Genomic DNA, 15262 nt, shown 5'->3' on the forward strand with positions numbered 1-15262 from the left:
TTAGCAACTTTTTTTATATTCCCGAGGGAAAAGCTTACCTTCAGCCGGTTGATCGCGCAGGCGCGTCCACCAGCTCGTGTTCGTCAGATCCTCTGTTGATCAGATGGACGAGAGCACCCCTGTGTTCATGTGTTTATGCAACTGAGCCTTTGTTTCGAAAAGAGAGTTTTGCAACTGCCTAACTTTTTGCAACGGCGGTGACTCGTGCGGTCGGGAGGGCGATGGCGGCGAGGAATCTCGCCGGATCCGATGAGGATGGCGCGCAGGCAGGAGGCAGGGATGTCCGGGAGCCGCTGCGGTGGAGACTCGTGCGGCTAGGAGCGCGACGACGTCAAGGATTCCAATCGAGTCTCGCTGGATCCGACGAGGATGACCCGCAGACATGAGGTGGGGACTCCTGGGAGCGGCGGGAGCTCGCCTCGGTGAGGTCTGGCAGGGTTGACGGCGAGCTTCATAGCAAGGACCGCGACGACACCGGCGAACGGCGCTCCTGCGGCGAGAGATAAAGAGAGATGAAGAAAAACATGAGGAAGAGGAGGATGGTGGCGAGATGACTTTGGCCGGAGGACAGTGCTTGCCGGCGGCGGCGCAAAGGTGGGGACGGGCGGCGCCGATCCTCGCTCACCACCATCCGGCGAAGCTCGCGGTGAACAACGGTTTCGGCGGAGCATGTTTCTGAATAAAGCTCTTGTTGCAATAGTCAGCGTGTTTCTGAAGCAAAGCTCTTGTTGCAATAGTCAGCGTGTTTCTGAAACAAAGCTCTTGTTGCAAAGAGGGACCATATGCAGAAATCTTCAAAATTCTGCAACAAGATCTTTGTTGCGAAAAAATTATGAAGCAAGATCTCTTTTGCAGAAAAAAGACACAGCCACGGGTGATCTTTAAAATTTCTGCAACAAGATCTCTATTGCAAAAAATTCTACAATAAGATATATGTTGCAAAAAATAAAAAAATACACGCTCGAGTAATTGCAGCAAGCAGACTGTTGCATAAACACCACCCTTGTTGCAAAGGGTGGCTGCTTACGTTACGTTGGTAGATCAGATGATCATTAATGTGTCAATCCAATGGTCAGTAAGGTGGCAGATCCTTTTTGAATTTCTACCGCGAACGCGTAGCGTCACCCCCCTCCTGGAATTATTGAAAAAAGGAAAAAAGAAAGAAAACAGGTAGCGTCCCGGCCCGCACATGGGCCGGTCTAGAAGTGCGCGGAGGGGGGGGGGGGGGGGGGGGGGGGGGGGGGGGGGGGGGGGGGGGGGGAGGGGGGTGCGCGCTCACTTCTAGCAGGGCGTTGTGTGCCGTACAGGAGATCCCCTACTATTGATATGGACCGTTGTCGTGAGGGATATGAACATAATCCCTCCTTATACTCCAAAACGAGTCCTTGTAGGCTTCATGCTTATTTTCAAAGGAAGCTACTAAAAGCCCCAAAAGAACATGCCCTAACTTATTTTCACCAGACTTCCTTCACAATGAAAAACGTTGAGGGGGAGGGCAGCTTCCCGCAGAAGCTCACTTAAAAAGGAGTATAGCGAAATGGCTTTTAGTATTACACTGTATTAAAAAATGCCAAACTTGTAATCAAGCATTTACACTGTATGAAATATTTGTAATCAAGCATTTACACTGTATGAAATATTAAATGTTTCAAATATTTCCTGCAGAAACATTGATTAATGTTTCAAATATTAATCAAGCATTTGAGTAATGTTAAATGTGTATTGAAAAAATGTTGACCATGTATTAAAAATATCAAACTTGTATTTGAAAAATATTTATCAACAATTTACAAAAATTTAAAATGTGTATAGAAAAAATGATGACCACGTATTAAAAAAATATCAATCTTGTATTTAAAAAATGTTAATAAAGCATTTGGAAAATGTTTAAAATGTCCATAGAAGGAATGTTGGCCAAGTATTAAAAAATGTTAATCTAGTATTTGAAAAATGTTAAATGTGTATAAAAAATGTTTCTTATGTATACAAATAATATACAATGTGTGTGGAAAAAGTTGATCATGTATTTAGAAAAATTTAATCAAGAATTTTAAAAAAGTTTAAAAAGTATTTGAAATTTTTAATCAAGCATTTATTTGTACAGAAATAATGTTGACCATGTATTAAAAAATATTAATCTTGTTTGTGCAAAATATTAGTCGAACATTTGAAATAGTTAAAATGTGTATAATAAAATGTTAACCATGTATTAAAAAAAATGTAATTTTGTATTAAAAATATTAATAAAATATTTAAATGTTAAAAATGTGTATGGACATATGCCAACCATGCATTATAATAATGTTAAACTTTTATTTAATAAATGCTAAATGTGTATTGAAAAATGTTCTTGACTTATAAAAAAATATAGAATGAAAATCAAAAGAAATAAAGAAAAATGAAAAACAATAAAAACCAAAAAGAAACCACAGGATAAAAGAAACGAAAAGGCAAACCGAAGAAACAAGTGCAGAAGAATGGAGAACAGTGAAAATCGATAAAGATACAAAGAAAAATAAAAGAAAACAATTAAAAACCAAGAAAGAAGCAAATAACAAAGAAAAAAGATCCCCGATGGAAACCTTGAAAGAAACAAAAGAGAAATCAAAATAAAACGAAAGAGAAAACAAAAAACAAGTATAATTACGAAATATGAAAACCAAAGTAACCTGAACTTATGCAGTAACGAGCGACCGACGAACGAACACATCAGCAATTAAAAAAACAAAATCAAATAAGGGTGTGACAAGGTCTTAGTCGACCGAGATTTTACCAAGTCTTAGTCGAATAATATAACATGTAAAGAGGAAAAAGAAAATCTAAAACTAAATTGCACGGATCTTGGTGTAAGATCTCACGAATAAAAAATCGACTGGGACTTGGCGGAAAGCTGATCAAACAGGAAGCTACGGCGAGCGATCGACCTAGCCAGCGATCGAAAAAAAAAACAATCGAAACAGGCCAGCCCAGTTTAAGACGTCGGGGGAAGCTTTAGCGAGACGGAAGGTATGCTCGCTATAAGCGAGATATAGCCTTCCCGCTGAACTGCCCCCTCCTCCTCTGCCACGGCCACCGCGCCTCTCCCCTCTCCCGGCTAGCGGCCGCCCCTCTCCCCGACAAGCTCCGGCCTCCACCGCCCCTCTCTGGCCGTGATCGACCTCCCGCTCCACACCCGGTGCATCTCCGCCAGCATCGCCCACCCCCGCGCCCCTCTGCCCCCTCCTCCCGAGCTCCACCGGCCTCCCGCCTCCACCTCCTCCGGCCCGAGCTCCAAGCCTCCAGCCGCCTCCTCCGGCCCTGCACCACCCGCACCCGCCCCCACCTCCTCCGTCCCTGCCCCGGCTCCACCGGCGGCCACCCCCTCCGTCCTCCGGAGGTTGACAAAAGGTTGCCTTTTTCTCCTTCCTTTTGTTAATTATGTGCGGATCTCAGGTGCAGGAGTTACGATATCATGGGAAATACGCGTTGCGGCAGGGAACTGATGTACTACATCTACAGTTCTCTCATGAATGCTTTGTTTTTTCTGTCGTTGTGTTTGGTCTGTGGAGTGTGGACAATGCCTCGGGCTCTGCTCAGTTATCTTGTTTCTGAAACGAACTCCGATGTGCTGTTTCATTGGTATTTCAAAGTCCAAGCCTTTGTTGTTGGAAGGCGCAGAGAGATAGTTAGTTTCCACTTGCCTAGTCAAGCATGACATGAACACTTGCTGAAATAAGCCAGATGATTGCAAAACATAAAAGCGCAAGTTAATGATATACTAGAAGAATTAGGACAGAAAGACTGAATCTTCAGTAGGAGTCCGAACTCCCAACAAAATTTTGTTTAAGCATATATTTGTTAAAGACTGGAACACGTACATGTTTGTATCTCCTTATGAATAGCTGTTTTATTTAGACGCATTCATGACCCTGGCAAAGAAATACATCTCATCCATATATTGAGTAACTATGCAAAAGGACAACTTTCAGGTTCTGCAGCAGTGTGTACTAAATACTAGTACTATTATTGTCAATCAGCAACCCCATTTGTTGAGCAAAGTGGTAGAATTAGAAAGAATCCCTACGTTTAAATATTTTTCCATTTCTACAAAATGGCTCCACCATGATTCTTTTTGGCAGGTGCCATTGGCATGACCAGCTGACCAAAAAAGTGTAGAAAGTCTCTACACAGGACCTGGTTTCTCTTAACTGTGCTAATAAGGGAACTGTTATTGACAGCTGATGGTTTAACACTGGCACATTTTACATAACCTGGTGCTTTCATCATTCATAATGCAAGATTGCGAAACCAAAAGCTCTAGCTGTAGGTTGTAATTTCTGTTTTGATTGTGAGGATTATTTTTCTGCTCTTGTGACATGTATTTGTCTCCAAGTTGGTCCTGAAAGTAGATATGAAATTAATATTTTCTAGTTTATTAAGTTTTTTATCGGAGAACGTGTTTATTGAGAATGGTCGTAGGAGTACATTGTTTACAACTTTTGCTGGACAACAGTAGATGGTCTATCTGTATAATTTTGTTTGGCAATCATGATGAAATTTGTTTATGATGATGCTCATACCAATGTATGAGAATTAACAAAGCAGGTGATGTTAGTGAGGGTGCTCATATTCTGGCCAGCCATGTTCAACGATGCTTTCGCTCATGTGAATGCATGTAAATTGATTTATACTAAATAATAAATGCTTGTACTTGTCACATGGCTTTACTTCTAGCTGTATGTTTTCAGATTGACCAAGGCTTTTTTAATTATTTTTGTTTGTATGCAGAAATAGTCAACTATTTGGAAAATACAATTGCTTAACCTATCTTAGGCCCGCAGGAAGGGAACAAATTCATCTGTAGGGCTCCATCATGAATGAGTAAGTTAGTATTATGGTATTCATCAGCGTGAATTTTCTTTTTCTAACTTGCAAGTTCTCTGCTATTGATTCCATTATCATTTCTTTCCTAAAGAAGTAGATTAGACGAAATAGAAGAAACTGTGTCTATGTATCCAGTAGAATGTTAATTTTAAATCCTAATGTTTCAGCATCCTACATACTTTCTTACGAATAAATGGACATTCTTTAATAGCCATGTTTACATTTTAGTTATTAGGAGGACATTGCAAGTCATTGTCTTGTTGATTTAATTCTTTTATGCAATACTATATCTCAGCTTACCAAATAATGGAACACCGAACACCTAATTGATGTGTATCTGAATTTCTCTTTATTTAGCAGCAACATGATCAAACGAGCGGAACGCCCAGGCTTTTGCTTGATAGGAAGTAAAGTGGTTGTGCTAGTGAATCGCTACATCACATATTTTTGCCCAGAAACAATTATCAATATGTACAAGGTGAGTTAATTCGGCAATTCTGTCTTTACTTTCGGAAATGCGCACATCTTCTATTCCGTATTCTAATGATGTTTTAGTTTTCTGTGACTCCCGAGACAAAATCAAAAGCTATTAAAGGAGCATTAGTAGAAGAACTCACGAAAACGAGTCTTGGAAATAAAGTGATTGCTTTTGATGGCATGCATATCTACACAATCACTCTTTTCCCATCTGAGTATGAAAAAGAGTATGTCATCGAACTGAATGAAGGTGCTAGTGAGGATGCGTCGAGGTCCGCACATTAACTTTTGACATAACTTCTATGTCGTATTTCCTTTTTTTTGTTCAGTTGCTAGCTATATCTTTCATGATTTAATTTACAGGAGTGTTAGTTATAGTGTCACAATTCATTTGGCTAAGTCACTGAAAATGCAAGAGTTGAAGGACTATTACAATGGAGAACAAAGTTATGTTTCTCAGGATATTTTACATGCAATTAATGTTGTCGTGAGAGCATTATCTTCAAGGTAAGAATTCACCATCTTAAGTTGCGGTATTATGTTTCTACTCAACTTTGAACACCTAAAGTAGAGAGTGCAAGATCAAATTCCAGCAAGTGTCTTGATAGAAGAAATTTATGTGAAATGGGTAGGATTCCACCGAAGCTACAAACATCCTAAATATGGAAGAAACCGTAGATCAAAGAGAACTCAAAATTCAAAATGATAAATAAAAAGTGGTGCATTGTTCTTTGTAATGATCAAGTCAATGCATCAAGTATGGGGTATGGCTATGACTATGATAGAGATTTTTTTTTGCTTTCATTTGTTTGTGACTTATTCATACTGCAGCTGTCTCAATGCTCCAAGGGCAATGTTTTCAACTAAGTTTGGTCCTATAATAGACACTAAAGAGGGGCTCGAGCTTTGGCAGGGGTGCTACAAGGGAGTTTGCTTGTCACATTATGGTCTTGATTTGACCATAGGTACTCTATGAAGACTTATGTTATGTTCTAAATTAGTCAAACTCTTTCCTACAATGTGACAAATTTGGTGGAAGTTTTTAGATTTATTCACTTTTTTCTTGATGCATGCTAAACATAGATATACTTTGTTGCACATGGGCCACTTGGATCATCCACGCACACAACCCAACTCCCCCACCCCTCAAGATAGGTGATAGATATCTCTTATTTTGATCTTGTAACAAGCTCAATAAGAAATCGTTGATCTTACTGTACTCATCTTTGTAACAGATTCAAATATCCCATCCTTTTCAATCCCATACATTTGGCTATAACCCCTTACCATGAACCTCACAGTGTAACACTGCACCTGCCCTTCTAGATTTTGCTTTATACTCCCTCCGTCCCACAATATAAGATGTTTTTGCAAGCTAAAACAACTTGCAAAAACGTCTTATATTGTGGGACGGAGGGAGTAGTATATTACCCATTTCCCTTTGTACCGGGGGAAACATTGCCTCATGCCACTTTGGATCTTGCTCTGTCGCCTTCCATTCTATTAGGATCATCACAGATTGCAATGATGCAGTGGCGAATTTTGTACAATCATCTAGATTCATTCACTTCTCCTTCTTGATGCTTTTATGCTTGGGCCACTCACACACACTACGTACCCAACAAATTTTCCAGTGCTTTATTTGAATGATTTACTTCATAATAGCCTATTCCTAAACGACCTAGGATTCAGTTTTCTATTTGTAATCTTGTGTATGATCTTAATTTTTAATGATTTATCTAAAAAATGATTTGGATGTGTTTTTGCTATTCAGATACAACTGTAGCACCTTTTTATAAATCAATTTCCATGGTCAAGTTTGTGGGTGAATTTTTGGGCCGAACTGACTTCAACCGGGCTTTCTCTCATAAAGAGTATGCAAAGGTATTAATCTTGAGTAAAGAAATAAATATTTATGTTGGTATTCAAATATTAGATAAATAGTGCTTTTGAATTTTAATTTGTAATGACTTGGTCACTATATGCAGATAGAAAGAGCTTTGAAAGGGGTCCAAGTTGAAACTATCCATCATACTGATAGAACTATGAAGTACAGAATTAAAGGGCTTAGTGTTGTCCCTTTGAAAGAGCTCATGTACATTTTTCTTATCTCACACATCAAATAAATCAGCTAAAACAAGCTCGTACTTCCTATTTATAAGTTCTCCATACATGACATGATCTTGTGCCTTTTTCTATTTTTAGGTTTTCTGTAGATGATGATGGTATCATGACCACCGTTGTTGATTATTATCAGAGTCGGTATAATTGCAAATTGGAATATATTCACTGGCCAAGTCTGCAGTGCGGTGTCTCTGGCCGTCAGATTTATTTACCCATGGAGGTAGAAATTTACTGAACTCAACATCTGCCATGACGATTTAGCTTCTGATGCATAATTTACTTCTAGGTTTGCAAGCTTGTGCAAGGGCAGAGATACCGGCAAAAGCTTAGTACCACACAAGCAGCGAAGTTGCTGAAAATAACCTGCAAACGTCCTCAGAATAGGCTGAACGGAATATTAAAGGTATGTTTTATAATCACAGTTGTTTGCTAAGAGTTAATCTTGCTCTCTAGATAATGTAATGGTCAGTTGCTTTCCATCATGGTCCATGCATTAGGCAGTGGCATTGACACATAAGAGGTGTCGCGTGTATGTTTGCGAACCAAGTTGCGATGCATGTACTGGGTGTTACCAGGATGAGCTTATAGATTGAACAATTGATGCTTCAGTAGCACAAGTACATATATTTCCCAAAGTGCTTTATCAAGTCGCTGATTGCACTTGCTATTATCACTGATGCCTACGACATTGCATGCTTTGCAAGGTGAGAAGCATTGCGATGCTGATTTGCTTGATGGGCATCTTGGCAACACATATGATCAATGTGATTTATAGTGAAAGCTAGCAGCAAATGGCTATTTCGCCCTGTAGTATAAAATGAGGTTTAACATAGTATTAAATATGCCTGCTATTCAACCGAAAGCAACACTGAAAGGGAACATGATGGAAATTGCTGCACCTGACTTGTCCATCAATGTTTGCCTTTCTTGTAGAACAGAAAGGGCAACCCCATTTTCAGGAGACTAGTTATTGTGGTTAGCCTCACCGGCGGAGCTACGTTAGGGCCAAACAAGGCCGTGGCCCGCCCAGCTTTTCCAAAAAAATATTTATACCTAAGCCTACTGCTCAGCCCACAGACACACAAGACGAGTGAGCATGCAGCGATTCAAGTTTAGGGCCATGTTTAGCAACCTGGCCCGCCCAGCTTTTTGCTAGTAGCTCCGCCACTGGTTAGCCTCATAACAGATTATTAGCACCAAGACAACTTGGGTTTGAGAATGATTTGGAAATTAATCAGGCCCGTAGTTTGTGATGCTATTTGAGCTGAAACATCTATGCTAACATTTTGCTTCACGTTTTTTTTCGTCTATGGTCCACTTTGAATTAAAATTAGTGTACCTTTCCTGTATTAGGTACGGTAGACCTGCTATTTCAGAACACGCTACACTTCAATTAGACTTGTATCTTCCCTTATTCGATGGTCCAATTCCTACTACATAGGCAATCCGTACAGAAACAAATATTCAGCAAAAACTATCCAGCGTGCATGAAATTAAAAGCGTAAGGAGACTCTTCATCGTGTTACACTGAAATATGTGAGTGGCCACCCATGCATTCAACCAGATTAAAAACGATCAAACAGTCAGACTGCGGTACAAAATATTTCCACCCCAACTGAATCACTGCCATTCCTCACCGCTAGACCCTACCTTAGTCAACGGCAAGCAATCTGTTATTTGTATCTCTGGTGACATAGTGAACAAGCTTATCATGTACTCCTCCGTGACTCCGTCTCAAAATAAGTTAGTACAAAGTTATACTAAAGTTGAGACACTTATTTTGGGACGGAGGTTTGCATGAGTCTGGTAACTTGTTGTATTCAAGTTGAAGTCGTTTAAAGTTTAAAGGTGATGGACAGATATGGATTAGTTGGATCTCAACTCTGAACATGCAGATATGCACCGGTATTGAAAAGAGCTAGATAAGCGTCCAAATTAGATTAAACAACTTTGAGTGGTAATAGAAGTCCATAGAAATAAGGAAAAAACTGCCCCAAGCTATGCGCCGGAGAATTTTTCTTGCTAGTTCTTGTGTATCGTTGCTCTGATTTTTGGGCCAAAAAGCCACCAATGTTAATATGCTTGTGTAAATTTGTATTTGCTGGCATCTGTGCTATTTTAGCTTGTATATGCATCTTATTTTGAGCTGCTCTTATTGTTACTGAGATTTTCTCCACAGGCTGCGAGAGGTAATTTTGATGTTGAAGAGCTTACAGAGGGGGAGTTCTCGGCCAGTGGATTTCCTAAAGTGCTTTATGGATCTGTTCTATCCGCCCCTTTGGTATACACACACTATACTTGTATGTTCTAACTACTATTTTTATTGGTTCTAAGATTTGCTTCCTTTTCATCATTTCAGTTGAAATATGGCAATGAAGAAATTTTTATGCCCATTGGTGGACAATGGAATATGGCTAACAAGGTGATGTCAAATTTACAAATATACATGTTTTTAGTTTCCTGCACCTTTTATTAATGTTTTGTAGACACACTTTGTCAGCAGTGTCTTGGAGTGGCATATATATGAATTTTCTCTTTAAAAACAGGATAGTGTTGGTCCAATTGACAATATTTAGTGACTGTATGATTCTTTGTTATTTCAGAAAATAATTGATGGAGGAAAGGTGGAACGCTGGGCTTGCTTGAACTTTTCTAAAGTACCAGCTTTGGAGGTGGATAATTTTTGTAGTGAATTGATTAACATGTGTAACAAAATTGGGATGGTATGTTCTTCTTTCAGTGACTTCTCATGCTAGTCTACCTCCACAAAGTTTGGTACTATGATAACACAACAGCTTATAGACAACTCATGCAGTAAGAATATGGGGTAGCAATGCATGAACAGTTAGCTAGTAATTGAAAAGTTGAAGTGCGCCAATTTATTGTCACCAACAAAAAAGAAATGGGGACCGGAAAAGGGCAACGGCTGAAGGGTCTTGACAGATTAGGAGTGGCTAGCTTCACGTGAAATATTTTCCAGCGGAGAGTTCTTTATGTACTTTAGTGTTTAATGCTTAATTAGTCCCTTGATTATAAACACTAAACATTAGTGCTTAAAAAAATGTGAGGCTTCTACATTTTGAGGGGCTGTGTATCTGCACAGCTTGCACATGTTTTACGACCTGGTTATCACAGATATTTGACTAAGATAGATCATTTTTTTCGCTCTTAAGGTATTTGAAGGAAAGCCATTGGCAGTCCAGCAATCAAGCAATTTTATGGACATACAATCCGCCTTGGAGTCTCTTTTGAGTTATATTTCGGAACTATTCACTGATGAGGGCAATTGCCAGCGGCTCCAATTGCTTATTGTAGTTTTGCCAGAAGAAAAAGGGCACTATGGTATGTATATCACTATTGGTAAAAAGCTCTGTGATTTAATTGTTTTTCTTGTGATGTATGCTGCATATTTTTGTAGGTACTATTAAGCGCATTTGCGAGACACAACTTGGAATAGTATCTCAATGTTGCTTACCAAAGTATGTGAAAGCAAAAGTAAATGTGGAATACCTTGAAAATGTTGCACTTAAAATTAATGTGAAGGTATATTTGTATCCACACCCCTTGTTTCACATGTCTGACTGTATGTTGTATTGTTGGTAGTTACTAAATTCATTGCAACAGGCCGGAGGACGGAATGCAATTCTCCAGGAAGGATTGCCATTCTTGTCAGATATTCCAACAATTATTTTTGGTGCTGATGTCAGCCATCCCCCACCAGGAGTGTACTCATCTTCTGTTTCGGCGGTGAGTACCTTAATGTTGGTTACAATATTCTTTTTGTTTTACTGTCACTGCATTTTGAATACAATGTTAAGCGGCATATTTTGGTTCAATACATAAAGCACAACTATCACTATTTAACAAATGCTTGTAGGTTGTTGCATCGATGGACTGGCCTGAAGTTGCAACGTATAGATGTGTAATCTCCGCCCAACAGCCAAAGCAGGAGATTATAACAAATCTATTTCAGGTTACTCAAGATTCAAATGGGTGTGTAAAAACTGATAGCATGATAAAGTAAGGATGCTTTGATCTGCGCTTTTGATTTGTCCATTCTGAATCCTCACATAATTGATGTGGAAACTGAGGTGTGCCTTTTGTTCATTGTAGGGAGCTTTTGTTGAATTTCTACCAGAAGAATCGTCGTAAGCCTGAACGCATCATTTTCTACAGGTGTGTTTACCAAAATATGATATTTCTGTTGTCTTGTGCTCTTGGACAAGCCTCTTGACTGGTCGTTGTTGTGCTTAGAGATGGAGTAAGCGAAAGCCAGTTCAGCCCAGTTCTGCTTCATGAAGTAGATGCTATCCGAAAGGTGACACCTTCAGCCTAATTTGTCTAGTTTTGAATTTATTACCTTGTTGTATTCACAATAATATGTTTCCCTTTTCAAGGCATGTATCTCTTTGGATGAGCATTATGTTCCACCAATTACGTTTCTGGTTGTCCAAAAAAGACACCAGACAAGGCTCTTTCCTTTGCCGACCACCAGGAAACCTGAACCCAAAGGAATCAGGAAACCTGAGCCCAAAGGAATCCTCCCTGGTCAGTGTGCTGTTCAGTTTTTATACTTTAGTTTCCCAATCTCCACTCAGTGTTGCATCTGGCTTATCTTATTTAAATTTCTTCAGGATGCTGCTTGATTGCTTGTAATTTGATAAAAGTTCTGGTACTCTCTGGATCAGTGATATTTTCGGTTGGTACAAAAGAATGTAAACTGTGCAAGGGCATAGACTTGAGAATCAAAAATATAGATATAGATATGAAAATAAAATCGGCCAACGTAACGGGTGATCTTTGTCATGCTGGGTCAGTTCAGCAATTTTTTCAGCCAAACTAAATTTGGTTGGGGGTTCCAGCATTCTGCAGTGCATAGCCAAACTGATCATAGACAAGGTTACAGGTGAATCAATTTAGCAGAACTGAAACTGAGCTGCATTTATCTTCTTTTGTATTTATCTTCTACTGGTGACCACATCATGTTCAACCTTCTTCAAACCGTTAATTTCTAAGTTGTTTGCCTTTTTAACCATTTGTGTTCACTTCCTTATTTTTCTTCGGCGAAAACATAATGCCTTTGAGATTGCAGGAACCGTTGTCGACTATGGAATCTGCGACCCTTGTGGGTTTGATTTTTACCTAACTAGCCATGCTTCTGAGGTATATAGTATCTGGTGCCGTTGTATCTTCATGGTTTTGTTTTATGGATGGATATTTATAAACTATCAAGTGAATATATAATGCCATTTTCAGGGGAGCTGCAGACCCACGCACTACCATGTGCTGTTCGATGAGAACCGCTTTACCGCTGGTGCCCTCCAGTCCATCACATATAATCTGTGCTACACGTATGCTCACATCTCTATTCATTGAGTTTGTTTAGGTACTCAACTTGATTCTAACCTTTGTTTAACTCTGACCTTTTCCAAATGCAGTTATGCTCGCTGTACACGTTCTGTATCTATAGGTAAGTTCATTCCTTGCAATGATTTCTTCTCTATTTATGTGTGATTAGTAGCTGTAGGCCACATGAGATGGTACCCTACAAGAAAGGCCAAATGGAAATCCCTTATAATGGATGGGGCATGTAATTTAATGGAAAACTGGACTAAAAATAATGCGCTGAAATAATTGTATTATTTTTCATAGTGCTGCTCAGGTCATTGAAACTCAAATGAGGGTTGACATAACCTTTTTGATAACCCAACAATTGGATGCATGCTTATCTATATTGTCAGGTTATGCACATGGGTTTCATGGCATACTACTGGCTTTATGAGCTTCTGTGATAATGTTTTTCATGGCACCGATTTGTGGGTTAACAATCTTGGAGTATTTGTGGTATGTTTCCTTTTTCCAGTTTTTAGTGTTACGACCTACTTATAAAATTATTACTTAGGTGTTTCCAGTCAAGAACTACTACTGCAGGGCTAACCAGACACCCTCTGCTAATACGCCAATGATACCTGTGACAGTGGCAGGATTTTTTCTTAGAAAAGCAAAGGAAAATTAAGTAACAACAAATGATTCGTGTGACTTGAATATTGAACGAAAACTTAATTGGATACACGAGTGTTCTAATTGAAGCTGATGGACTACCTCGCCATGATTATGGTTGTATGCCTTTGTTACATGAGAATGATATGGGGCGAAAGCTTGCCCCAACCCTCACAAACAAGTGTGTTAGGTTTTAATTTAGGACTGGATGGCATATACGTCTGCCTAGTGTCTCATAAAACCTACTACTAGTGTAACACATGATTTTGGAACTTGAAAGCAGCTTCATTCGTACTTATAATTATCACTGTGCAGTTCCGCCGGTGTACTACGCGCATCTTGCTGCGTCACGGGGGCGGAGCTACCAGGGCAATTTTGGTGATGGTTCAAGCATAAGGGAAACAACACCAGGTGACGAACTACCTGAGTTCCTACAAGTCCCAAAGATCCACGAGAATGTGTCGGAGGTCATGTTTTACTGCTGAATTCGAGGTGGTGGGTCGAACTATTATCGTCTTTGCTCCGAAACTTGGCCCTCGGTCACCTTTTGTATATTCAGAGTCGCGACTTGTGAGGTCGATAACACTGGCTCAAAATTTTGCTAACGTTGGCTCAAAAGTTTTGGATACGAAGATTCAGATATCACCGGTTGTGCATGTACCTGTCGTTATCTCTAGAGTGGTTTGTTCTTCTAAATGGAACTAGTTTTATTGAGTAAAATTTCTTTCCTTTTTTATTTACATCCATATTGGAGGATTACATTTGAATTTCCTTGACCAGCGGCAAGTAACATGTACTCTTGACAATTGTAAGATCTTCATTCATTATGTACAAAAGCTTTGGTTGTTCTCATGTTGATGACCGCACTCTTCAAGTGTGAGTTTAGCTGGTGGAATCTGTCATAGGACTACGGCGACAACAACATTAAACAATCAAGGTGAAAGGACTTTTGTTGTTGCACATGCATGAAAAGGATTGAAAGAGAAAATTTTAAATTTTCACAACACAAAAATCAAATGTTCTATAATGTTTCGATATTTCAATCATGATAAAATTCAGCATTTAGAATTCAATTATTATTATTTTCATTTTTTTTGAATTTGTCAGTTTTGAAGAATTTTAGATTAACAACATTCAAAATTCAGGACTTCAACGGTAATGTTTGAAATTAGGAATTTTGAGTTCCGTGATGTTAACCTTATAGTTAACAAATTTAAATTTAGCTTTTTCCTTATGAAATTTGGAGAAGTATATTAATGTTAATTTTCAGCATGTAAAACCTCATTGTCCCAAGTACATAGATCAAAATTATGTAATACAAAAATTGTTGGGATATGCTAAAATTTCAAAAAAAAAAGATAATAGACATGCGCTATTTCATCGGTCATGCTTTCTTTCCACACAATGGATCGCCAGTAATGAGAAAAATTGGATTGAATTTTCAACCAACCATATACTAGAAAATAAGAGCGGTACATATAGTTCCATAAGATATGTATGATTCTCCAATTCAAACAACTGTAACATGTCATTCCCTTTTCAAACACACATGGCAAATTGACAGGATGAAACCTTGAAATTTATTGCCATTCATCTCATCTTGTAGTGCAGTATGGACCAAGTGTGCAAAATACTAGCTTTTACACATCTCTAAGAACAGGCAAAAGAAAGGGCTTGTAATTTCAGTCCAGGAATGACAGGGTTCAGTCAAAAAATTTCAACGTGAAGGTGTTGAAAGCCACCTATGTGCTACGGGTAACAGCTAACAGGTAGTCCATACTCCGTGGAGTAATATACC

General features: G+C 39.1%; 1 protein-coding gene across 2 annotated transcripts; it reads left to right on the forward strand.

The window, feature by feature from the left end:
- Positions 1 to 3031: 3031 nt before the first annotated feature.
- Positions 3032 to 14299, forward strand: LOC125525729 (protein argonaute MEL1-like). Of its 2 annotated transcripts, none has more exons than XM_048690732.1 (24): positions 3032 to 3387; positions 4768 to 4860; positions 5221 to 5341; positions 5419 to 5612; positions 5704 to 5847; positions 6172 to 6305; positions 7115 to 7224; positions 7329 to 7435; positions 7546 to 7684; positions 7751 to 7867; positions 9644 to 9745; positions 9824 to 9886; positions 10068 to 10187; positions 10638 to 10806; positions 10883 to 11007; positions 11089 to 11211; positions 11342 to 11484; positions 11578 to 11640; positions 11719 to 11782; positions 11862 to 12012; positions 12557 to 12627; positions 12721 to 12815; positions 12903 to 12934; positions 13780 to 14299. In XM_048690732.1, exons 2-24 carry the CDS (start codon positions 4853 to 4855, stop codon positions 13947 to 13949), a joined length of 2565 nt encoding a protein of 854 aa, XP_048546689.1. In that variant the 5' UTR covers positions 3032 to 3387; positions 4768 to 4852; the 3' UTR covers positions 13950 to 14299. The 2 variants fall into 2 exon arrangements, with proteins under 2 accessions (XP_048546689.1, XP_048546690.1); XM_048690733.1 differs by having other exon boundaries at positions 5224 to 5341.
- Positions 14300 to 15262: the final 963 nt, after the last annotated feature.

Source organism: Triticum urartu, chromosome 7 (genome assembly GCF_003073215.2).
Source record: "Triticum urartu cultivar G1812 chromosome 7, Tu2.1, whole genome shotgun sequence".
Classification (NCBI taxonomy): domain Eukaryota; kingdom Viridiplantae; phylum Streptophyta; class Magnoliopsida; order Poales; family Poaceae; genus Triticum; species Triticum urartu.